Source organism: Paramisgurnus dabryanus, chromosome 12 (genome assembly GCF_030506205.2).
Source record: "Paramisgurnus dabryanus chromosome 12, PD_genome_1.1, whole genome shotgun sequence".
Classification (NCBI taxonomy): domain Eukaryota; kingdom Metazoa; phylum Chordata; class Actinopteri; order Cypriniformes; family Cobitidae; genus Paramisgurnus; species Paramisgurnus dabryanus.
This window is the reverse complement of record NC_133348.1, coordinates 23614179-23640637: the sequence shown is the minus strand read 5'-3', so window position 1 is coordinate 23640637 and position 26459 is coordinate 23614179. Positions and strand designations below refer to the sequence as shown.

Here is a 26459-nt window from a genome sequence, read left to right as displayed (position 1 = left end):
AATAACCAAAGAGTTTCAATATTTTTCCTATTTAAAACTTGGCTCTTCTGTAGTTACATTGTGTACTGAGACCTGCAGCAGGCGTAATTATATTCCACACTGCCCAAAAATAGTCCCCTGCTATTGAAAGTAACCAAACCACCAGAAGAATCAAGTTTTAAATACAAAAAATATTGAAACTCTTTGGTTATATTTTAGCGCGATGCTAATGGTCTAATCAGATTCAATAGATTGTGCTATAAGCTATGCTAAAAGTGCTAGCACCAAACCCGGAAATCAGCTGAATGGATTCCAAAACAGTAAGAATCAAATGTTTAACTCTAGGGGAGTTGGAAAATTAGCATATTTACAAAAAAAGTGAAGTGTCCCTTTAAGCAAATGTATCGTTTTATTTAACTGACTTTAAGGGATAGTTCACCCAAAAATTTTCTCATTTTCTCACTCTCAAGTTGTTCCAAGCCAGTATATATTTCTTTGATGATATTTTGAAGTAATGTTTGTGACCAAAAAGTTTAAGTTTTTTTTTTTCTATGGAAGCCAATGGTGCCCCAAACCTGCTTGATTGCAAATCTTTGTGTTTCTGCAGAATGAAGAAATTTATACAGGTTTGAAACATCTTGAGGGTGAGGAAATGACAGAATTAAAATTTTGGTAACTATCCCTCAAGTTAATTCATTATAACATTGTGGCTATTAGCAGAATGTGCTTCAGCGGGCAACCATGTTGGAGATCACTGCTCTAAAGGATTGAAGTTAAAAGCTATCTGACAGTGTCATAGTTCGTTAGGGTTTACCTCTGCTCGGTATCACTATTAAATTCCTCCACTATTTCCCTCCAATGTCTGTGTTTTTTAATTGAATGTTCTTTAAAGGAGCTCCTTTAATGTATGCCTTGCCACAACCTCAGAAACTTAAATACTCTGTGTGCTTGCCCGAGGTACAGGATTCTGAAATATTCCATTAGCTCTGAATAATCATGAATGAGACGCTGGGAGCTAAATATTGATATGCCTGCAGCATTCACAGTCCCCTTAGTGTGTGTGTGTGCGCGCATGCTATTCAGTCTCGCATGCCAATGCAAGCTTACAAAATCAGTGCAGAAAATTCTGAAGGCACAAAATGTGCTTTTCTTTCCAATTAAAAAACGAGTTTGTGCATAAAACCTATCAGTGTTTTTGTCAAGGACATCTGACATCAGCGTTTCACAGCCCCCTTGTGCTGAGTAATGCATAGACACTGTACACAATAGACTCGATGAAGAGCCACTGAAATCGTTCCAGGCTGCAGCTCTTCAATTGAATTAATTATTGATCGTATCATCAGCTGCACACGCTGTTAACCGTCTCAGATCAAAGACGCACAGACAGAATATATGTGGGTGCGTTCTAGGTTTCCGTTCCTCTGACGGCACGTCAAATGAGGGAAGACAGAGGTAATTTTCCCCGTTATTATTATGCATGAGCTCACTCATAAAAACAAAGATGTTTTTAATGTTATCTGATGCCTGCTCTCCGTTCATACACACAGATAGTCATTTTCCATCCTAACTCTTTGCTCCAAAACAGCAGATATTTGTAAACAGCGTTTTCTCTCTAAATGCATAGTTTCCATCACAATAAAAACAACCAGTCCATGGGTACAAATCAAACCAGTTTATTAGGATAGACAGACCAGAGCACAATCTCTCATGCATGCTTTACACAAATGTAAACCCTGAACATGTTTTAAGTAGATTTTTTCCATAAAGCAAATATTGTATACATTTCTAAATGGTTATTAAATCTGTTTTTAATGTAAAACACTCTGGGTCCAGCAGAAGAGTGAGAGATTGTGCTCTTAGCAGATGAGAGGTGGGGTACAGTCAGTGTGGGCCTTAACCAAGTGCTTCTGCCCATATAAACAAAATTAGGAGAGGAAGTATGCGTTTATGAAAATGGTTTATGAAGACTTCTTTTGCTTTTTCTTCTCTGCCTCCTCTTCTTTTTCCTTCTCTATTTCAGCAACCAGCGTTTCGATCTCTTTGGACTCTAGGATCTAGAAAAGGGGACAAATGTGTCACTAAACTTATAACCAAATGAATAAACATATCATATCAGTGTTTGTGTTTTGCTATTAAAATATAAAAATATTTTTTCAAGCCAACACTATATTAAAGGAGTCACTCAATAAAAATTAGGAAACTTTAAAAGGGACACTCCATTTTTGGGAAAATATGCTTACTTTCCCCAAGCTCCCATAGAGTTAAACATTTAATTTTTACAGTTTTCTATTCAGCCGATCTCCGGGTCTGGCAGTACCACTTTTAGCATAGCTTAGCATAATCCATTGAATCTGATTAGACCATTAGCATCACGCTCAAAATAATCAAGCGACATAATCAAGGACTTTGCTGCCGTACCATGGCTGCAAGAGGTGCAATGATATTACGCAGTGCCCGAAAATAGTCTTCCAAGGGGACTACTTTCAGCCACTGCGTAATATAATTACGCCTTCTGCAGCCATGGTACGGCAGCAAAGTCCTTGATTATAATGCCAGAATGTGAGTAATAGTTCCTAGCTATATCTGCCTAGAAAATCGCAACTTTTAATTTCCCGTCGCTCTTAAGTAAACGATGTAACTATAGAAGAGTCAAGTTGTAAATAGAAAAAATAATCGAAACTCTTTGGTTATTTTTTAGCGCGATGCTAATGGTCTAATCAGATTCAATGAATTATGCTAAGCTATGCTAAAAGTGCTAGTGCCAGACCCAGAGATCGGCTGAATGGATTCCAAAACAGTACAAACGTTTAACTCTAGGGGAGCTGGAAAATGAGCATATTTTAACAAAAAGTGTCCCTTTAAAGGAAAATTATACAAGGCTTTTTTAAGAAGAAAAATCTTTGGTGTCACCTGAGTACATATGTGAAGCTCTAGTTCAAAATACCATATAGATAATTTATTATAGCATTTTAAAATTTGCCCCTTGTAGGTGCCGTGGTTGGATAGTGCAAATTAAGGGGCGGTATTATCCCCTTCTGACATCAAAAGGGGAGCCAAATTTCAATAACTAATTTTTTTACATGCTTGCAGAGAATGGTTTACCAAAATTAAGTTACTGGGTTGTTTTTTTCTCTCAAAATTTTCTAGGTTGATAGAAGCACTGGGGGACCCAATTATAGCATTTAAACATGGAAAAAGTCAGATTTTCATGATATATCCCCCTCTAATACAACTAAGCTTTACAGAATTCACAGGCTTTTAAACTCAAAACAGGAGAATATTTGTGCTTTATAATTGAATAAGTATAATTGCTATGTGTTAGAACCAGACTCAACTGATACAGCATGATGCAAACAACACCCAGGTCTTGGGTTTGAATGACAAGAAATATGTACTGATAAAATTTATACATTACATAAGTCACTTTGGACTGCAAAAATGTAATTGAAGAGTTTCGTTGCGAAACGAGATAACTCAGTTTTTTTTTTCAGAAATCTAGTTTTTTGGTTGTGCATTCCAATTAATATCAATTCAACTGCAGTTGGTTTGTTTTGATTTAAACCTTCATCAATTAAACCACAAAATATCAAACTTTGGTTCTAGCGTGTCAAAATCTCCTGAGAGCATACATACAGCACAGATTGACATGGTGAACTCTTCCTATAATAGTAAGTGTATTACCTTTAGGGGCTGATTCCTTCGGATCACAGCCAGCTCGATGTTCTTGCCCCCGGATTGCACAACCTATGTGGCACAGATCATATACAATTGCTTCAGCAAACATGTTACATCCCGTCAGCTATGCGATATGAGAATGCGTTTGTACACACGTAACCGAGCTAATGATGGATTTACCTCTAGTAAGGCTTTGATGGCCAGTTTGATGGCATCGTTATCAGTAGCGATGGCTTCGTCTGTGTAGTTTTTCTCCAAAAACTCCCTCACCGTCTTCGCGCTACGGCCGATTGCGTTTGCCTGATGACACAGATGAGATCAATACACGCAAAACGGGTGCAGAAGAATAAAGTACAACCGATCAATTGCTGCTTTACAGGGTATTAATGCTTTTTTACCTTCCATGCATGGTATGTTCCAGAGGGGTCTGTCTGATATAGACGTGGAGTGCCATCGTAGTCAAAACCCACAATAAGAGCAGAGATACCAAAGGGACGACGTCCATTGCTTTGAGTGTAACGCTGTAAAATGAGCAAACACCTTACACTTCAGTTCAGGGAATCAAACCAATGACCTTTAGGTTACAAGCCTGACTCTCTAACCCAGGAGTGGGGAACCCTGGGTCCTGGAGGGCCACTGTCCTGCAGAGTTTAGTTCCAACCCTAATCAAACACACCTGAAAAATCTAATTAAAGTCTTCAGGACTACTTGTGTGTTTGATTAGGGTTGGAAGTAAACTACGCAGGACAGTGGCCCTCCAGGACCAGGGTTCCCCACCCCTGCTCTAACCACTAGGCCATGATAGCCCACAAAATTATCAGGGAAGAGCGTGAACGCAGTCCCCAACTACCAGAATTTTTGCTGTTGAGATTCCCAGATTTGGGAGTGCAATAGCTTAGCCTCACTCTGGGTGAACCACCTTCTCGATCATAGCGTATATCCTGCCAGGATGGATTATCAATAAATTAATAAATTGCAGCTAATGTATGCTTTAGTACCTGCATGCTTTTTTGTTCTTCTATGCGTTTTATTGCAAATCTGAATAAAACCCACAGTCCCTGATAAACTGTAGTTTGTCCTATGTTCTACTTGAACACATAGGGGTGGTTTTCCGGACAGGGATTATCTTAAACCAGGAATAGGCTTAAGTTTAATTAGGAAATATAAAGAGTTTTAACAAACATGCCTTACTAAAAACATTACTTGTGTGCATTTTGAGGCAAAACAAAGGTCACTGATGTATTTTAAGATATGTCAGTGCAAGTTGTTTTCAGTTTGTACAGCTCTTACATTTATTTTAGCTTAGGACTAGTCTAATCCCTGTCTAGGAAACCACCATAAAGTCAGAAAATATATAAATAGAGATGAATAGTTTGATAGATTGATTATAATATAACAGGATAAGTATATTACCTGTTTAAGTGTGGCGATGTAGCGGGTGATGTACTCTACAGTAACTGGGTCCTCTACTGTAAGTCTGTGACTCTGGCACTCTACTCTCGCTCTGTTGATGACAATTCTGGCATCTGCTGTTAGACCTGGACAACAAAAAACAAAGGTTTTTTAGTATGTTTCATTAGCACTGAACTAATAGTGTCCCCAGAGTACATATGTGAAGTTTTAGCTGAAAATACTATATAGATAATTTATTTTAAAATGTTAAAATTGCCACCTGGTAGGTGTGAGCAAAATATGCAGTTTTTGATGCAAATCAGCTGGTGAAATGCAAACACTGATCACCATAATGGTGGTTTGTTGAAATCGAAACTCAATTGTGCTGTCAATCATTTTCTCTCTCTGTGCTGTGGTTGGATAGTGCAGATTAAGGGGCGGTATTTTCCCCTTCTGACATCACAAGGTAAGCCAAATTTCAATTAGCTATTTTTTCCCATGCTTGCAGATAACGGTTTACCAGAACATAGTAACTGGGTTGTTCTTTTTCACATTTTTAGCACTTAAACTTCGGAAGAGTCAGATTTTCATGTATCCTATTTAATAATGCATTATTAAATATAAACAAAATTAAAAGGGACATATCATGAAAATTTGACTTTTTCCATGTTTAAGTGCTATAATTGGGTCTCCAGTGCTTCTATCAACAAAGAAAATAGTGCTGGGTGATAATTCATTAACTGTAATTTTACCGATATAAATTTTTCCGATAAAACAATAACGACAGTTCGATAAGTGATCCATAATGTTTACGCGCTGTGCGTAATGTTGTGCAAGGACAAATTCAGGAAACTGAGAAAAAACAGCAGATGTATGAGTGTGCACTCCCACAGCAACGTGACGCTCTTGACATCCATTTATCAGCGTATAGCTCGTATATGTATAACACACACATGATCGCTGAACTAAGTTTTCTTTCTTACAGCTGGATGTTACTCAGTATATTGAAACTTAAAGCGGTCTGTCTTGGGTCTTAGTGACAGTCGCCTGCTACTTTCTGTGTCAAAAATTTGTTCATTTCATAACAAATATATTTACATTTAATACATATGCTTGAACATTAAAACAAGATTTTTGTATTTGTAATGTTCTGAATAAAAAGTAGTTAGTTTAAACCATTATTAACTGTCTGGTTTTATCAATTTTCATCCAGGAGCAAAAATCTGCCTTTAAATTATACAGGAATAAAGAATTTTATTTATCATCATAATTATCGTTATCAACTGATATGGAAAACATTTTCTTGATATTTTTTCTTGGCCATATCGCCCAGCCCTAAAAGAAAATGTGAAAAAGATCAACCCAGTAACTTAGTTTTGATAAACCATTCTCTGCAAGCATGTAAAAAATAGCTCATTAGAAATGTGGCTCCTCTTGTGATGTCACCAAAGTTTTATTTGACAAAAAAGTCTTGTGAAATTTCCCCTTTAAGACAAAGATAAATGAGGCTTACCTGCAAAGGCCATGCACACATGCTCATCCAGAGCACAGATTTTCCTGACGGTTCTCTCCTCCTGAAGCTTTGCCACCGACTTCTTCTCAACACCCAGGACAACAATATCCTTTCCCCTGATTCCAACCTTAAAATAAACATATTGTAAGTATATGGATGCTGGCAACGTTTACAGATAAGGAAACGATCCTTCAGTGTAGACTGGTAAAAACTTTATTAGCCATGTCCAATCCTAAACTATGGGCTTTCATCGCCCTCTATAGGACAAATAAGTAATTACATCGAGAAAACGAAACTTTGTGTGTCATGTTGTCAAGGCCTTATAAAACGTAATAGTACTAACAATCAATTAAGAGACATTAATTTTTATTTATGTTGTAAACGCGAAGCAAATATAACTTTCCTGAGGTAGAAAATGTACTAAGCACAGTTATTCAGACCTTTGTAACTGTTAATTTCATTCATTAGCTGGCTAGCTCGTTTACCAAATCCCAAAGTCAAACTTTCTTCACAGTGTACACCGTGTGTTAGACTTAAGTGTTAAATGCATTTATGACAATACAATAACAAGCTAATCACAGTTTTATTTATGTAGTTTTAATATCTGCAGTAAAGCACATGCTAATGTTAGCCGCAACATGCAAGTCACGCTTAGCTGTAACGTTATCACACTTAAAACACTGTTGCAAATAAATCCAACGAGCCAACTGTTTCCAAACAATCATAACCGATGGCATTATTTGTATACGTATCTAGCACTTGTTCACCATAAACCATTATTAAGCAGTGATGAGTCTGTGCATTTGTCTAGCCGTTAGCCAGCATGCTAAAGCTCTTGATCAGATGATGTAAATACACTCACAGCAGTTGAGCCCTTCTTCACTGCCTCCTGAGCATATTCCACTTGAAACAGGTGACCATCAGGGGAAAACACTGTTATAGCTCTGTCATATCTTGCAGCCATTTCTGCACACTAAACACAAATGTACAAAAGCACAGTTAGCCGATAGTTTTCAAGCACAGTCTGCCAAAGAGGTTTCGAAATTAAAGGCGCATGCGCAAGATCGGCGCGCGTTGAATTGTGGGAGTTGTATGATGTTGCGTGGTACACAATAGAGGTCGACCGATATGCTTTTTCTCTGGCCGATGCCGATTTTTTAGAAATCAGGGCAGCCGATGGCCGATATGTTTGGCCGATTTTCTATATGTACATAATAATCAAAATGTTCTCATCATTATTAGCAGATATTTTAAATGCAAAAATGTCACTATTTAAGTCAAAGTATTTAAAAATATATGACTGGTCTTTCTGAAGAGTTTTGCAACCTCCTCTGCACCATGCATTTATCAGACACAGATTATTACCTGACACTCTGCTGTCGACATCTTTGATCAGTTTTTTACCATGGCTTTTATTGCTTTGTAGGATAAAATCCTTATTTGGTAGACCTGATAAAATATTTATTCATCATAAAGTTAACATAGTAAATGTCTATGGTTTTTAGTTGAGACTGTTATTTAGGGCAAATCTTTTTAAACACATTTACATTCTCATTTCTGAGACGCTATAAGTGACTGATTGTGCTGACAGTGACGTCTTGTGACTTTAGTGTTGGGACAGATCTGTTGTTTCAACCGTTCATTCAAACGAATCCGTTCAAAGGAGTCAGTTCGCGAATCGGACGCGCTGTGTTCTAATCCAGGCTGAACAGCGCAAAACTGTAAACAAAGTGTTACTGTAACAACACGAAAAACATTTCCTCGGTGGATATGATTTGGTCTTCCGACCTTTCGCCATCGGGTCAGTTTTGTTTTGAGTAATAAAAGCAGGGAGACAGAAAGCGTGCGGGCGCGGCTCTTCTCTCTCTGTCACGCAAACAAAACTTATCATCACTCATTAATCACATTAAATGAGCCTAATCTTTGCACGGACAGTGCACCGCGAGACATAACCCCGTCGCGCTGTTGTACTGGCTGCTTAATTCGCGCGATCCCCATCATTTAGTAAAGCTGTTTGTGAACAAGGCATGGCTGCACACACAAGAGACGGGAGCGAGCTGCTTGCAGCAAGAGGCAGGCAGCGTCACGAGCTCTACAACAGCGCTTAGGTGCCCGCAGATGCGCCTGCCTATTAATCGGCCTAATTTTGCAGCAAAATCGGCCAAAGCCGATTTTTTAAAATATGCCAAAAATCGGCCAATTAATCGGCCGGCCGATAAATCGGTCGACCTCTAGTACACAACGTCGCTTTTTTGTCTAGTAAAGATTATTTCTTTATGGAATAATTCGGTCAATTTACTGTCAAATAAAAGCGACTAAAAGGTAGAGTATTTAGTTTTGGTTTGGCATTGGCATTTCACTTTGATTTTATTTTGTAACTAATTATAAATATAAATGCGTTCATAATTGTTGAGAGTGGTATTTTTTAACCAAAACAAGAATTTAAATCTGCTTAAAATGTTTATTTTCTTATATGATTTTAACAAAGTGGGAAATAAATAGAAACCATTTAAAAAACGTATATAGCTTTTGTAAAACACATTTATATTAATTTTTAAAAACAACAAAAAAAAACACTTTGAACTTAAAAACAGACATTTTCAGGACTATCCCACCACAAACGGTTTAATCCTTTATTGTTAAACATTATTAGTGTGCTTGTTGGGGGCTCCAGGGTGTGTCACTAAAGAGCATGTTTGAGAAAAAAATATGAAAATTATGTGTAGCCTAAAGAAAAACTGTCTGTGTGGATGATTTCCATTTAGTTGTAATGATACATACAGGTTATGCACCTGAACACACGTGAGCTTCCGGTCTGTGATTATTTATCAGTCCGGATCTGGCTAGTGGCTGAAATGATCTTATATAAATCAAAAAACTGATCAAATAACTTGTCGAAAAAAGAATGTTTGGGTTTGCTGAAGACGAGAGGAGATGACGAGGATTAAAACTGTGTGGAGAGGTTTGGCAGCCAGACAAGAATTCAAGGACCTGTAGCTAACACTGTATGTATACATTAATTTCACACAGTAACGTTACCACAGTGTAGGTATGATGACAATATTTTTAAAAACCCCAAAGCTCAAAATTCCCATTTACAGAGATACCTGGATTATAAAAATCCGTTGAGGATTGAGAAAGTTATGAAATCAGAGGAAAAGTTATATATGGATGTCTATGGAAGGTGTGTGACCGAAATTGCTGCTTATTCACATATTTTTGCTTGTAACTTTCTCCTTTTTAAAGATATTTGCATGAAATTTTAACAGACGATAGAATTTTGTTAGTTCTTCTTTCAAATTAAATCATGAACATTTACTGTTTTAGTTGGAATGGGCATCAGACCCATGGTAGCCATGGTTTTCTAGAACGATGCCTGCAGTTCTGATAGGACGTTCGCAATAGTCAGTGTAATAATTGATACGCGTTAGATACGGTATATGAATGAAGGTAATTTACTTGTCATTTGTTTCCCTTGTTATCGAAAATAATCTGCTGTAAATAGACTCTGTTGTTATTGCTTCTATGTGGAAGTCTACCGGAAGTTACACTTAGTCCATTAAAGGGACACTTCCCCATTAAGCTTTGTATCGTTGGAACCCCAGTCATGTTTTTAAATGGTCGTACATCATTTCCTCAGTTTCCGCTGAGACATGAGAAATACAGATTTCAGTCTTGCACTTCCTTCTTTCAATGATGTAAAAATCATCATTTTGCATCATTAAAAGCAGGAAGTCCTATATCTTTGTTGATGGAGTGAGACTACAAACACCCCTTTTCTCAGTCAAATAGGCTCCAAATTCGAAATGTTTGTTACATTTCGTCTACAAATATGAAGCACTTTCAATAAAGATTAAAGCTGCCGTCGGCAACTCTGGAGGATTGAGCGGTTTCCAAATGTTTACAATTTCATGTCCCTCCCCCACTACCATCGAGCAACCTCCCCTCGAGCTCGTTCTCGTCAGCGCGTGTGCACCATTAATATTGTGAATGCATACTTAGCAAGAATACTTCGATTACTTACATAACACTCTGAAATACAAGAGATGGTTTATAAAGCACAATTACCTGTAGAGAAGAAATGTGACAAGCTCTGCATCCAGCTTGAACCCTTTAAAATCTCGTAGACTCCTCCACCTTTCAAATGCTGGTCCGATATTGATCCTAGTTTTATTACGATCACGATCGCTTTCTATCTTTGTTTCCTTCTTTTCATTGGTTGTTTTCCTAGCTCTGGTTGTTTACTGAGGAATCTGAAGTTTATTAGTGAAAGTTCTCTTCGCCATTACGCTGCGTTTAATCCAACACGCTTGTGAACTTCAGACGGATGCACGTGATATTGTAACGCGCACGAGGGGGAGGGGGGATCTGTGGCGCGTGCAGGTACTGTGATTGACAGGCAGATTTTACACAGACCTGCGCTGATTGGACCAAATGAACCGGCCTGCGCTGATTGGACCAAATGAACCGGGAGCGGTGGATTTTTGCACAACAAATAAGAGGCTCTAGGTGGAGCTAGAAGCGCGGGGTTTTTTCTTAAACAGTCTAATTTATGTTGATCTATTGGAGCATAGTGTTGGTTTCAGTGAATATGATCAAAAAATATGATCAAAATAGTTGCCGACCGCAGCTTTAATGTTTCTACGGGTGAAATGCTCCTTTAAAGCCGTTTTTTTATGTTGGTGCTGCTAAAATCGTCTATAATGGCCTTGCATGGCTGACACCACCGTCGGTGTATGAATGTGCACGTGAATGGGTAAATGTGAGGCTAATTGTAAAGCGCTTTGCATGGCCATAGGTCTGTTAAAAGCGCTATATAAATGCAGTCCATTTACCATTTTATAAAGCTACATCCCAGCAATGACAGCTGTAGAGACCTCAGGACTTGTATCAGTTGGTGTATGATAATTTTGAGGTGAAGATGCATCCCTGCTGTCAGCAGCATTTTTATTGCACTTCACACTAACTTTGCATTTAAAGGAACAGTATGTAGGATTGTGGCCAAAACTGGTACTGCAATCACAAAACTTGTGGCTAAAACTGGTACTGCAATCCCACAACTGGTGGCCAATACACAACATGACAACATAAACATCAGTTGAGGGCTGCAACTCCACTTTTTAAAAGACAATATCCTGGCCGGACCACTGTTGTGAGTGATATAAGTATTTGAAATGAAAATGATTTCTTGTCTAGTGACAATTCAGGGCCATTTTATGATTAATTAATATAAATTTCTTACATACTGTTTCTTTAAAAACGCTCAACACATTCAATCCTAAACTAAGGGTCCATCAATTATTGTTTCACATTTCATCTTATGTTGTTCAGTGTCTTGCCCATTTTTCTTAAATAAAAAAAGAGAGTAGTGCATGGGATAGACCAAAGAACAGAAGACTGACAATGTGTTTATCTGTTTATTTTTGGCTTTTATAAACCAAAATTATATTTCACAAATGCAGAAAAACAAATATATGAATCCTAATGATTCAGAGAAATGGTTTTTGGTTTTAATAAAAAATAAAGTATTATATATAGAAAGTTTGAGGTAGACACATGATGTCCATGTCTTGGCACATTATCTAATCTATCTTTAACTTTTGAACAGTATTGTACAGGTTGCCAGACTGTACAGTCCATTATGTCTGTATTTTCTATTTAATATAGTTTTAATTTAGTAATATAGTTTTAAAGAGCACCTATTTCATAGCTAAAAACAATTAGCCTATATTTTGTGTATTTGGTATAATAAAATGTGTTCGCGTAGTTTATGTTTAACACTTTCCACATACCCTAAATTATTGTAGTTCCAGATTTCACTCTCTTCCTGAAACGTATGGATTTGAAAAGCTCTGTGTCCCTGATTGGCCAGTTAATCTGTACGTTGTGATTGGCCTGAATTCCTCCGACGTCAGCCAGAAACTTAACGCTCCTTACCATGTTTGAAAGATTAGCTTACTAACAGGAGTTAACTTACAGGCTGAGTCCGAAGTGGGAGGAATTATGATAATGTCAGTCTTGTCTACATTACCAATCCCAGGAAGTAAACTGTTGCCTACAATCTGTTTGTTTGTTGTAGTCCAAGAAAAGAGATTTACATTGGAGACATATCGTTAACGTGTACTAACACACACTTACACATTAAATAATTTTTTTTAAACGTGAATCGGACAATAGGTGCTCTTTCAATGAAAGATCTAAACTGTATTCATGCTTGCTGTTTTCTACTGTATTTAAGGTTAAGGTGATGTTTGTCTTTTTGTTGTTAGTGTTATTCCTTAAATTGTTCTTCAGGACTTTAAGCAGTCTTTTATACAGTTAAATTGTTTTCAAAAAATCTAATTGAGACATTATGCTCTGTGAATGTCACCCTGCTATTCATCCACCTGACTGTCGTTTACCAGTGATATCAAGTAAACCTTCAACAGTTTTGAACACATGTAAGACAGCATGTTCTAGAAGTACCTGCAGTATCTAACACTTTCATGCTTGTACATCAAAGGCCATTATGGTGCCACCAAACCTCTCATCAATGCTTCATCAAGAGCAAGGTAAACCTGCAGAGAACAAACCACAAGTCTCCCGTACCTTATTAAAAATGTCCTTTTAATTAAATTCAACAAATAAGAATACATTAAACTAAATATGATACGACTGGGAATACTGGGGTTTGTGTTGGGAGACCATGGAGCAGTGTTCAAAGAGACAGAAATGCCCACCCACTAATGTTCCTTAGCTGTGTATTCCCTCAAACCAAACTAATGAGGACCTTCTGTAGCACTCGCTAATGCTCGCAACCTCAGCATTTCTTACGGGAGTCACCTGTGGGGGACACAAGGGGTCTCTAAGCAAGTGACTTACCTAATAGGATGTCAGAACTATTCTGAAGTAAACCAGGTTGTGGGCTATAAACATACGGAAAAGTGTGTCCGTTCAAACTAATTTTTTGGAGGATTTCTTATGTTTATTTAAAAATCTGAGATGTGATTAAATGAGTGTTTGCTCAATCTACAATACGGCTAATTTTGTATAAATCTCTGTTAAAGTATCACTTAAAGTAAAACTTATAAAATATAAATATTAAATAGTGCTGGTGACCATGATCCACACTCTTAAAACATAAAGGTGCTCAGAAGGTTCTTTACAGTGATGCCATTGAAGAACCTTTTTTTTTTCATTCCATACGTGCCATTTTCCTCGGACATGTCTTGGCCAGGATTTCGGTTGCGTCCTCCTGAAATCACATTTGTCGACCACATCATCTAGGTACTCATATTTCAGTTAAAAACATTATAAAAGTTAGATTTATTTCTTTTAAGACATACAGTCTTTGTAGTTGTATTCTTACCTTAAAATGTAATGGTTGCTTTTTTGAAATAGAACATGAAATTAAACCTTTATGATGTATGCGGTCGACCCGCAATACTGGTCAGGACATGTCCGGGAAAACCGGCACCTACACCAATCAGCCATAACATTATGACCATTATGAAGTAAATATCACTGATAATCTTATTATCCTGGCACTTGTCAGTGGGTGGGATATATTAGACAGCAAGTGAACATTTTGTCCTTAAAGATGATGTATTGGAAGCAGGACAAATGTGCAAGCGTAAGGATCTGAGCAACTTTGTGAAGGGCCAAATTATAATGGCTAGACGACTGGGTCAGAACATCTAACCAAAACTGCAGCTCTTGTGGTGTGTTCCCGTTCTGCATTGGTCAGTATCAAAAGTGGTCCAAGGAAGGAAAAGCGGTGAACCGGTGACAGGGTCATGGACGGCCAAGGGTCATTGATGCACGTGGAAAGTGAAGGCTTGCCCGTGTGGTCTGATCCAAGAGATGAGCTACAATAGCTCAAAATGCTGAAAAGTGAATGCTGGTTCTGAAAGAAAGGTGTCAGAACACAGTGCATCGCAGTTCCTTGCGTATGGTACTGCGTAGCAGCAGACTAGTTGAGGTGCCCATGCTGACCCCTGTCTACTGCCGAAAGAGCCTACAATGGGCAATTGAGCAGCAGAACTGGACCACGGAGCAATGGAAGAAGGTGGCCTGGTCTGTTGAATGACTTTTCCTTTACATCACGTAGATGGCTGGGTGCGTGCGCATCGCTTACCTGGAGAACACATGGCACCAGGATGCACTATGGGAAGAAGTCAAACTGGCGAAGGCAATGTTCTGCTGGGAAACCTTGGGTCCTGCAATTCATGTGAATGTTACTTTAATGTGTACCACCTACCTAAGCATTGTTCAGACCATGTACACCCTTTCATATAAACCTTTTCAGTATCCCTGATGACATTGGCTTCTTTCAGTAGGACAATGCGCCCTGCCACAAAGCAAAAATGGTTCAGGAATGGTTTGAGGAACACAACAATGAGTTCAAGGTGTTAACTTAGCATCCAAATTCCCCAGATCTCAATCCAATTGAGCATCTGTGGGATGGGCTGGGCAAACAAGTTCGATCCATGGGGGCTCCACCTTGCAACTTACAGGACTTAAAAGATCTGCTGCTTAGCAACTTGATGCCAGATACCACAGCACACCTTCAGAGATCTATTGAGTCCATGCCTTGATGGGTCAGGGCTTTTTTGGTGGCAAAAGGGGGACCTACACAATATTAGGCTGGTGGTCATAATGTTATTGCTGATTGGTGTTTGGTCAACCCAATTTTTATAATCCAAAGAACTTTATTCACTACTTTTTTCTAACATTCGGTTGTAAAAGGTTCTTTATGGCAATGGTTCTCAAACGTGCGGCCCTCCTATACAGTGCATCCTGTCGTGCCCCCCCCAAAATATTTAAATTTAACAAAACATGATTATATGATACAACGTAGTGCTGTTGGTTAGTAGCCTTATTTTTCTGAGGTTTAATTACACATTTCTGATAAATTAATGTATTTTGTAAAATGTCATAAAAGTGGGTCCGCCCTGGCACCATCTGGTTTGAGAACCGCTGCTTTATGGAACCATTCAGCCAAAAATGGTTCTTCTGTGGCATCATGAAGCACCTTTATTTTTAAGAGTGTCCTTTCCATTATTTCTACCGGGGTTAGTTATAAAGAATTCAGGTAAAATGTACCTTTGTTACCACATGACCTCATTTAAACTGCTTGACTTTGTCCTCGATTACAGAAACGCTAAGGGTAAAGTCTCCTTTTTCATTTCTGATTCACTCTAGATCAGGCCGTACGGTACACAGACTGAGCTGGGATCATCATCATCCCTGGAAATCAGTTTCATCTCTGACTCAGTAATTAGCTGATTAATAAAAATTAACCTTCAAAGTTCATTAATATCACACAATAATTAATCTCAATGTGCTGATTTAAAACTGCCCCGACTCTTTTCTTTCATTTGCTGTGGTAAAATGTTCATAAAGATAATTGGCTCTTGAGATTGCCTACACTGTAGATTATGTGTGGATAATCATTTTGTCCCTCATGAGCACCCTCTGTTGGAATACGTGCTGGAATCTCTTGAGGAAACTATTTTTAAGTTTTAATAATGCCCATTACGTGTGTGATGCTGTGTTGGTCTAATACATTTCTGTCCTCTGGGATGCTTCTGCTTTATGAGATGCCGGTAACTGAGACTCAGTCTGTTTCTATAGCTCTGCAGAAACATTAAAGGTTGACACTTTATCATGACTCTATCTAATGTTATGAAGGCGATTATATGCAAAAATGTTTGAAAATGAATTTTTACATATCCATCCAAAAAATTACATTCTGTATATTTTAGACCCTGCACTCTCAGAAAAAAAAATGGTGTCACGGGGACAATGCCATTTTAAAAGTTCCTAAACCATAGATATGTGTTTGGTACCAATATAAGTGTGAGGTAGTAATATGGCCTCTATATGTACAAAGGTGTACTTTTTCCACCCAGGGGCGTCATGCACTAAATATTTTTAAGGGGGCACAGTTACCCTTCATACTCACTCTAGTGTCAATTCTGCTGGGTTATTTTTAACCCAATGCTGGATAAATATTGGACACACTCATGTTGGGTTAATAAATAGCCTAAACCTAATATGCTGGGTTGTTTCAATGCAATGCTGGGTTGTTTAGACTAATGGTTGGGATAACAACAATCCAGTAGGTTTATTATAACCCAAAATGAGTTCTGTCTAATATTTGGATTAAAAGCTTTGGATTAAAAATAACCCATAAGATTTTACAGTGCTGTAATCATAATTATTAATGTCAATTAAACATCAAAACCTTTTATAAGCCATATTTGTATAGACTGCAAATACAAAAAGAAGCATTTATGAATTATTGTATTGCTGTTTTGCACATTAATTAAGAATCATGTGCTCAACAGTCACATCTGTGTTTGCTGTGATCATAAACACCGCAAAAAAACGTAAAAAGAAACAGATATAAATGTAATGCTGTAATCTAAATTTTTCGTCATATCAATTTTTAATTGCACTAAAAGCATAATTTTTTTAAAAAACTAGCCATGGTTTACATTAATACATACATTAATACATGTTTTAGTAAACATTGGTAACTGCGTTAAATAGCATGAACAAACAGGGAACAATATAGTTTTCCAACATATATTCATTTTTGTTAATATTGTTAAAAATGTCTTTAAAGTTATTGGTGTTATGATACATTGACAGCTACGTATACACTGCTTGTTTTTTTATAAATGTATTAGCCTAAATGCCGAAATTAACATGAACTAAGATGAATAAATGCTGTAAAAGTATTGATCATTGTTAGACCATTTTAGCTAATGAATTAAATAATTGTTAATAACGTATTTAAATGATTATAGAGCACATAATGATTCCACGCCCCCTCTAGTGGTGAATCTAGATATAAAGATTAAAGGTAGGGTGCGTGATTAAAAAAAAACACTTTGGAAAAGGAAGTCGAGCCGACTACCAAAACACACTTGTAGCCAATCGGCAGTAAGTGTGTCTACTACCCGACATCGTTGCCTGGGTGCGTATGTGTGGGGTCAAGATCAAAAGAAGGTCAAGATTAAATTGGGGCAGGGGCGTGTTTGTTTAGGTGATTTCAAATGTCAACATTGGCTTTCAGAGATCATGCACCCTGCCTTTAATAAATTGACTTTGAACCATCGTCTTTGTACACAGCTAATCCGCCACTGTGCCCAATGATGGCACCAGCACTGTTGCGTCTGAGTTTGTATAGTTCATTAATAATTCATTTTGTCCAGAATGAAGCATGTGATTAAAACAGCAAACATATTAGAAAATTGAGAACGGATCATATTTTGCCCATGAAGCTTGATTTTGAGTTTGCATTGCATGGTAAAATTCACTTGGCTCAAAAATTTCAACGGGCATGATGCCTCTTACTCTAAAAATGCTGGGTTATTTTCAACCCAGCGTTGTGTCAAAAAGGGTCGAGCCCAGCTGTTGGGTTAAATTATCCCAGAAAATGTTTATATTTGACCCAACATTAGCTTAAAACAACTCAACATTTTTGCTTAAACAACCCAGCATAGGTTAAATTACAACCCAGTAGGTTGGGTTCATCCCTTTTTGAACCAATTCTGGGTTGAAAATATTTCATCATTTTTTGTGCAGTGACTGCTTTTGTACCTTTTTTTCTATCTGTATATTCCCACCACAAAAAGATGATGATGATTATTATTTTAAAGTAAGGTCAATCCCAACAGAACAAGCTGTCTGTCTTTCTCTTGTAATTCGCACAATGTTCTCCCTCTTCAGGATTTAAAAAAAAAAACAATCTGGGAAAATAATTGACGTTGCAGATTCACAACAAACTATTTGTTTTAGGACAATAATAAAACCAGTAGATGCTTGAAGATATGAATCAGAACTATCAGCTCTCTTCTCTTGAGATGCTTTGACTGGCTGATACATTATTTCCTTCAGGATTTCCTTAGCGCAAAGGTTGCCTTTGCATGTCAATACTGTCTATTTACAGCTATAGACCAATACATGTGTGCATCCACATTCAAAGGGGTTTATGCGCTATTACAGCCTTCTGAGCTTAACTTCTCTTTTTCCTACCACTGCTACATAGATAGGTGCACTGATTTATATATATTTAGTACATTTTAATAGTTAAGGCTACTTGACATACACAGAAAATGAGCAAAATAGCATCTGTTATCAGAAGAGAACATGACGGATTTATGTTTTCATGTCTTTATAACAACTTGCCCTCTTTTATTCAGAAAACAGTCACAGGCAAGCGTCTCGGCAGCTAATTCAAAACTCATTAGAAACATGCAATTGCAGAGCCGACTCCCAATGGGATACAGCTTTCTAATCAATGTTCCCTACTGCAAAGCCCATCCAACGGGGCGGCTCATAACTAACACTTCCACAGAGAAATTAAAATGAGATGTCATTATGAATGGAGATGCTTCTCTGATGATTTCATTAAGATGGTACCATATGTCTAATGGTATGTTATAGATAAAGAGAATATCATATAAGCATGAAGCATATAGAGAATAGGATACAAGCTTTAGTTTGTATGTATGTACTTTCGAAGATTAAAACGATAGCAATAACTCATTGACATCCTGGACACAGAGTTGCTTACCTATATATTACACACATTTAAGTGTGTGTTGCACTATTGAGAGGAAGAGAGAGAGAGAGAGAGAGAGAGAGAGAGAGAGAGAGAGAGAGAGAGAGAGAGAGATTACGCATCTCCCGCGCGTCCCCGGTGGCGCAGAGCGTCTATAGAGTCATTCCGCTGGTATAGGCGGGGGCGCGCCCTGTGCCCGTGATATTAATATGTGCTTTTCCGCTATTTCAGTCCTTAAAAACAACTCGCTAGTATCTGGTCTTGTTTGCCGCGTGTCTTCTTCGGCGTTGCAAACAGCTGACGGCAACTTATCGGGTTTATCTTGAATAAGACTGAAGTCATTCATAATGTCTCGTCGAAAGCAGGCGAAGCCCAGATCTCTGAAAGGTATGAAACCATAAAACGCTTTATTTGCATAGGCTTTCTTATTGTCTTTAATTTAACCTTTCCGCTGCAAAACAGACTGATTGATCTGAATTAGTTTACACGTGACTTCGTCTCAATGTTGCGGCATATAAGTTAAAACAGAAACGTACAGTATTGTTCTGTGGAGCACAACTTTAGTTTCACTTTGATTGCATTTCAGAGAGGGATTTGACATCACACCGGCATTTCGTGCATACTGTCAGTGTGTTCTTATTAATGGACACATAAACAAGTTTTAAAGTAGTATTGCTACTAAAATTGTTGTTTCAGTCTATGGTTGAGTAAAATATGGACAAACCAAACTGTTGGGTTTTAATTATCTATGCTGGCTTTAAACCCATGTGATTGGGTCAAATATGGACATTTTCTAGGTTTATTAAACCTGTGGTTGGAACTGTCCATGTTTTACACAACAAATTGAAAAAACATTTATTTTAAAGTATTTGACCAACACACAATTTAGACTGTAGTTATACACTAATAAAATGCTGGCTTATTTTCAGCCCAGTGTTGTGTCAAAAAGGGACAAACCTATGCTGGGGGTTTTCAACCCAAATGCTGGGTTGTATTAACTTAAATCTGGGTTAATGTATATTTTCTTTTTGACACAACACTGGGTTGAAAATAACCTAGCATTTGTGTGTGTGTGGAAACAACTCCCAATGGTTTTTATATTTGTAAATAAAGATGCTAGTCACTTCTCTAAATGTCTGTTATCACCTGAAATTATAAATAGACATATATTCAACATTCAATATGTAAATATATATATATATATATATATATAATACTTTGGTTCCAAAACGCAATAAACGACGTTTAAAAAAAATAGTTACCACCAAAATCAGTAGGCCTACTGTATCAGGTCAGTATTAAAAAGTAAATTCTTAATTTTACGCAAAATTCGATATACGCCCTGTTATTCTGACATCTTTTTTCCAAAACGCGATAAACGTAAGCCACTTTGGCGACGGAAAAATGCCGGCTATTGCTTGTTCTCACACGACAGCATCAAGCTTCTGTCATGCTAACACATTGACCCCAGGGGATCTTATGAAAAACTTTCCATTATTTTACTCCAAATCAATAAAAATCGAGCAGGACCAAAACATTTTACAGCTGATCGCTGTCAAAAAAGATCAGCGACAACGTCCCAAGAATGACAGCAGCAATGACAGTGAAGAGGTAACATGACAAAGATGAATGCACATTTATATATTGATGCAAAAAATGTATAGCATTTTGAAAAAAAAACTTTTATTTTTATAATAAATCTTTGAAAATCAAATTATGGATTTGAATTTTTTATGTGTTTATAACCTAAAGATGCTATGTGAAAGTTTGTAATAGAAAATAGTGGTTTTATCTTGTCACTTGGTATAGTCTTGGTATAGAAAACACTTTACCTAAATTAAATTAGTCAAAAAGTTAATGCGTTTTGGAACCAACCTCTTCATAGATATATATATATATATATATATATATATATATATATATATATATATATATATAATATCAAATAATGTTAAAATAATAATTGTATAAATAAACAGGTGTTCAATCTGTGCACAAGAGTGTCATATTTTATTTGCTTATCTATTCCTTGTAGAGATAATTTCACTCATGCGCTTTTATTGTTCGCTTGTTATTATTCACACAACATGAAACTTATGAAAGTTGCGCATTTCAAACACTGTGTCATGTCTTCTGTGTGCCCTCTATTTAAAGAGCAAGCACGCACACTAGAGTCTGCTCCCCCGCCGGATGAAAAATAGATCAAGATACTGATATTTGTTTACTCTTTGCCTTTTTCAGGGCACAGGTGTGCCATAGTTTACCAGATGGTACACAGGAGGTGGAAAAAAACACATTTATTAAAAAGTGCTTGATTTTATTGCGTTTATAATGTGCCACTGTTTTATGGTTAAATTATCATTGTGTACTGCGATTGTCTTCTCCACAGGTCATGACGACAGGTTAAATGTTATGGATGACAGCATAACTGCTGGGAAGAAGCATCACTCCTGGGAGGAGAGAAAAGAGGAGAAGAAAAGACATGTGCGAGAGAAAGATGAAGGTGTGAATGAGTGAAATGGTCAAATTAGAAACTAAATAACTGCTTTATATATGCATGACTCATAAAGTCTCATCATTTTAAGATTAGGTTTAGATTTCACTCATTGATTTCAATCTTTGACATGACCTTACTCAGTCAATATTAATGATATCAAGGTTATATTTTCACAGAATGATCTTGACATTATGTAGGATGATTTTATACAGAAAAACGTAAATGACTTAAGCTAGGTTTTCAGAAATGTGCTCTGTCTTCAATTTCAAGTGTATTTTACATACTGTAAAGAATTGAAACAGTATTTTTACTCTTTTCTATTAATTCCTTAGACAATCAGATTAAAAAAAAGATAGACCTCAGGGTTTTATATTCAGGCTTTAGTGTTCATGCGCATTTGTTTGACCTTTAAATTTGATATATTTGCAATTCCCTGTTTGCACAAAACAAAAATAAATCATACCTTTACAAGCGATTTTGGATAAATGTCATTTAAACTGCAAATCGTGTGAATGTGCGTGTTTTTAATACGTTCTGTGTTTTGATCAGATACATAAATCATCTTTCGGGTTTGTTTTTCTCTTTCTGTTTTTCGATACTTTTAAGTAGCCGCACTACTTTTGTTCACACTGTGAAGCCGGTCCGCTCACACTGACAGCAATTTTGGTCACAGTGGGACTGCTCATTATATGACAACATACTGAGCTAATTACATCAAAAAGAAGTGCGAAAAAGAGCATCTAATTCATATTTTTGGTGTGCAGTCGACCCTTATAAGGCTGGCTTATTTTTTGACCTGCCAGACTTGAAGATTTCTTTTGAAGGTTTGTTTATTGTTTTTTTATTTCTTTGTCCACAGCAAAGCCAAATCTTGGGAACGATGCACTGTGTGTTTCCTCTGATTGCTCTTCCCATGATCCTGAAGATGGATGCGATCTTGGATTTAAAGGAGAAGATCTGCCTGAATGCAAATGTAAAGATCAGATTCATAATCAGTGTGAGAGGGCCAACACAGCTTTGTTTGTGAACAGTTCGGCTCCTATCAAAATATCCAAAACATATATCGGAAGTGAGACCACCGTAAACAACAAGCAAGGCTTCGGTGATCAATATAAACAGGTTAGCGCTATGTCTTCTCAGCACCTTGCTGTTTTAGACGATCTCCAGGGAGATTTTGAAGAACAGAAACATCTTGCAAAAGATCTAGACAGTCTGTCCGCCTGTTCTCCACAATCCACCACACATTCCAGCTCCTCCAGTCCAGCCACACCAACAGAATTAACATTTCAACCAATGGCTCCTTGCGGTGAGAAGAGAAAGCCTACATTTGTGCCAAACAATGGAATCGAATTCTCCAAAAAGCTCAAGGTTTTTAATAACTTTATAGATTATCACAACCACACAGACAGCAGAGCGCATCGACAAACCCAACGTTTGGACAAGGAGAGCTTGACATTTCCATCTGAACTAAAGGAACACCAAAATGATGCCAATGTGATGCTGGGTCACTCTGTGCTGTTAGAAGCAGCGATCACAGCGGCTGTTCAGACCGTCCTACGGTGTAGCTTTTGTCCCACGTCTTTAAAGGATCTGAAAGCCCTTCAAGAGCACATTCGGCAGTCGCACAGCTCAACCGTGATCGAGAGCAATGTCTTCTTCTGCTCACATTGCTTCAGAGGATTTCTGACAAAGGACACGCTGGAAAAACACGTGCAGCAGACACACTGTAAAAACCAAAGGTTGGCACCCGATCCAGATGTTGTTGACGGAAAGGCTTTGCTCTTTTGTCCGTACTGCGCACATCTACCTGCATTTGAAAGTAAGGTAAAACTAACGCAGCATGTCAAAAAGATACACAAGAACGTAAATCTTCAAGAGGAGATGGCGCTGGGTATGACTTCGCCCAAGACAAATAAGAGTGAAAAAATGGCAACGGATTTTATATGCGATCATTGTGGTGCGAAATATACCAGTTTGGATCTGTTTCAGACTCACTTGAGTTCTCACTTACCAAAACTCACTTGTGCGGACTGTTTCAAAGATTTCCCAAACCAGGAATCATTGAACGAACATCAAGTGTCTCATTTTAGCCATACATCGAATCTTTACACGTGCGAGAGCTGCAGTAAATCCTTTAGCAGTGTCAAAGATTTACACGGGCACCTATTAGAGATGCACACGCTTGCGCTTTACCGCTGTTCCATCTGCCAGCAGGTATTCAGCTCTAAAGTGTCAATTCAGATTCACCTGGCATCCAAGCACAGCAACAAGAGAACGACGTTTCACTGTACGTCCTGCGAATGGGACTTCGAGCACGAGCGTGACTTGCATCTGCACGTTAAACAGACACATCTAGACAAACAGCGTAAGCTTTACTGCTGCATCTTCTGCACGGAGACGTTCAACACCGACATTGAGCTACAGTGTCACATCACCACACATAGCGATTGTACCAACACCAGCTCTCCCCTCGAGGTGCCCTTACATGAAAAACTCCGTGCCAAGAGTCGGAGCACCGAAGGTAGCAACGTGACCCCTCCACCTGTCTCCCAACCGGTTGCCAAGGACGGCCTTGGAACGCTGCCAGCGGATAATGAAATAAGAGATGGTGCGGTGGAGTCACGGTTTAGCCCTCCCGCCGAAAGCAAAGGGAAGGTGAATATGAACGATCCGATGTTCGCCTGCGAAATCTGCGGCGCTTCATACACCATGCAGAACCTGCTCGCTAACCACCAGCTGCGAGATCACCGCATCCAACCCGGGGAGAGCGGCACCGTCAAGCGCAAAGTGGAGGCGATCCAAGGGAGCCACAAATGCAAAGACTGTTCCAAGACCTTCTTCACAGAGATGGCACTGTGGGAGCACGTCCAGACTCATCTAGGGCCCACCAAGCACTGCCAATGCCCCATATGTGGAGAGCGCTTCCCTTCGTTGCTAACTCTGACTGAACACAAGGTCACCCACAGCAGGAGCCTGGACACAGGCAACTGCCGCATCTGCAAGCTTCCTCTTCGCAGCGAGGAAGACTTCCTGGATCACTGTCAGAGACACCCCGACCTGCACAACTCGCTGACGGGCTTCCGATGCGTAGTGTGCATGCAGACTGTCACCTCCACTATCGAACTGAAAATTCATGGCACTTTTCACATGCAGAAGGTCCAGGTTGACGCTTTGACCGGCGGCTCAGATTTAAATCCTGACCTTAAAATGTCCTCAAGCGTCACTCAGCGGGAAACGTTGAACTTGAGTACGTTTGAATACAGATTTAGAGACAATAAGACTAACGTCTCTGTGGTCAACTGTTGTTCAGCTACGGCTCTCGATCCGAAGGAGAGAACCAATAAAAATTCACTCACCCAGACCACAACAGTTTAAGTCCTAAATATTCTTCAAAAAAAATGTGATCGTGTCCCAGTCTCATAATGTAATGAGATTAGGAGCATCAAAGTTTGATTCAGTATTAAAGATTTCAAGGTTATATTTTCTCAAAATGATTTTAAATGACTGTAGCTGGCAGGGTCACATTACTGTATGCACTTTGCTTGTGTAGCTGTTTTTAATTGTACACTGTAAGATGTAGTTAAGCCATACATGTGTGAAGACATAAAAACAGAGTAACTGTGTTTTCTCCCTCCCGGTTATTAAAGCTGTTTTTTATTTCGAAACATTCACCAAATGACTAATTCTCCCCAGCGCAAAGCTAATCTTTATTGGACACATTGAACTTTTTCCGAAGGAGATTTACTGCCAGATTTGGATTCTTTCCTCTCTCTCGTCAAGTTTTAAGATAAATCCTTGCGTTAAGAAATGGAGCTGGATCTGCGCTGGATCTTGGTTATGCAGACAGTAATGAGTTGTTGCTGATGACTGAGCTGAAGATGCACCGAGGGGCAGGAAAGAGGATGAAATGTGGGCAGAGGGACTTGATGTTCAGAGGGAAAGAGTCATTAACTTCTGTCTTCTATCTAATTGAAATCTGAGCAGACCTCTCCGTAAACTTTATGGATTAGATGTGGAGCTTTTGGACAATGAGATCGGATACTGTATAAACAAAATGTTACTATGTGTCTGAGCATTTTTATTCTTTTTAGCATTTTTATACTGATGTTTAATCAGTCTGATTTAATTGTATGTGTTTTGCTAGTTGTACAACTATATAAAGTGAGCAAACACTTTACAATAAGGTTGTATTTGTTCAAATTAATATATGCATTAGCTTTCATGAGCATTAAGCAATATTGTTTTTCAGCATTGTTAATGCAAGTACAATTGTTAATGTTAATTCACTGTGCATTAAGTAATGTTAACATTAAATTTTTTTAAAAAGATATTAGTAAATGCTAAAATTAGCATTAACAAATACTGTAGATGTATTGCTTAATGTTAATTCATGTTAGCTAATGCTTTAAAAAATGTTACCTTATTGGAAAATGTGACCGTAAATTGTGATCATGGGTAAATGTGCATGCATGTGTGCGAGTTTGGGTGTGTTGTATTTTTCAAATTATAAATGGAAAATCAGTGTTATGTTTTTATAGTCTGTCCTGGATCAATGCAGTGTAATGGCAGTGTCATAAATTCTGTGTTATTGTGTCTTCATTAAAACAGTCAAATTAAATTCTTAAGTAATACATAACGTAATTTTGTCAATTTAATTAATAATAATATTTTAATTCAGAAGGAGGATTGTTTACAATTAAATGTTTACAATGTTTTTCAGAATTTATCTCAGGTATTACTATATGTAACGTGTCTGATATTTTCTACATTGTACAAGGTCAGTGGTGATGGTATAGGGGTATTTTACAGGGTTTTACCTCATTTATACCAGGGTGCTTCTTCACACC

At 37.9% G+C, this 26459-nt stretch overlaps 2 protein-coding genes across 2 annotated transcripts; one reads left to right on the top strand and one right to left on the bottom strand.

Moving 5' to 3' along the window:
- Window positions 1-1636: 1636 nt before the first annotated feature.
- psma8 (proteasome 20S subunit alpha 8) lies at window positions 1637-7623 on the bottom strand. The gene is made up of 7 exons (XM_065257268.1): window positions 7422-7623; window positions 6560-6686; window positions 5068-5192; window positions 4053-4175; window positions 3835-3954; window positions 3661-3723; window positions 1637-2033 (listed from the first exon to the last, which is right to left on the bottom strand). The coding sequence occupies exons 1-7, from the start codon at window positions 7521-7523 to the stop codon at window positions 1938-1940; spliced, it is 756 nt and encodes a 251-aa protein (XP_065113340.1). The 5' UTR covers window positions 7524-7623; the 3' UTR covers window positions 1637-1937.
- Window positions 7624-19280: 11657 nt separating this feature from the next.
- On the top strand, window positions 19281-25928 carry znf521 (zinc finger protein 521). Its single transcript, XM_065256738.1, has 3 exons — window positions 19281-19502; window positions 21505-21618; window positions 22472-25928. Exons 1-3 carry the CDS (start codon window positions 19463-19465, stop codon window positions 24985-24987), a joined length of 2670 nt encoding a protein of 889 aa, XP_065112810.1. The 5' UTR covers window positions 19281-19462; the 3' UTR covers window positions 24988-25928.
- The last annotated feature ends 531 nt before the right edge of the window (window positions 25929-26459 follow it).

Coding starts and splice junctions, on each gene's coding strand:
- znf521 (XM_065256738.1), top strand. CDS start 19,463: ATGTCTCGTCGAAAGCAGGCGAAGCCCAGATCTCTGAAAG. Junction 19,503..21,504: donor GAAGCCCAGATCTCTGAAAG/GTATGAAACCAT, acceptor TCTTCTCCACAG/GTCATGACGACAGGTTAAAT. Junction 21,619..22,471: donor TGTGCGAGAGAAAGATGAAG/GTGTGAATGAGT, acceptor CTTTGTCCACAG/CAAAGCCAAATCTTGGGAAC.
- psma8 (XM_065257268.1), bottom strand. CDS start 7,523: ATGGCTGCAAGATATGACAGAGCTATAACAGTGTTTTCCCCTGATGGT. Junction 5,193..6,559: donor TGTGTGCATGGCCTTTGCAG/GTAAGCCTCATT, acceptor TTTGTTGTCCAG/GTCTAACAGCAGATGCCAGA. Junction 4,176..5,067: donor ACATCGCCACACTTAAACAG/GTAATATACTTA, acceptor CTCATTTTACAG/CGTTACACTCAAAGCAATGG.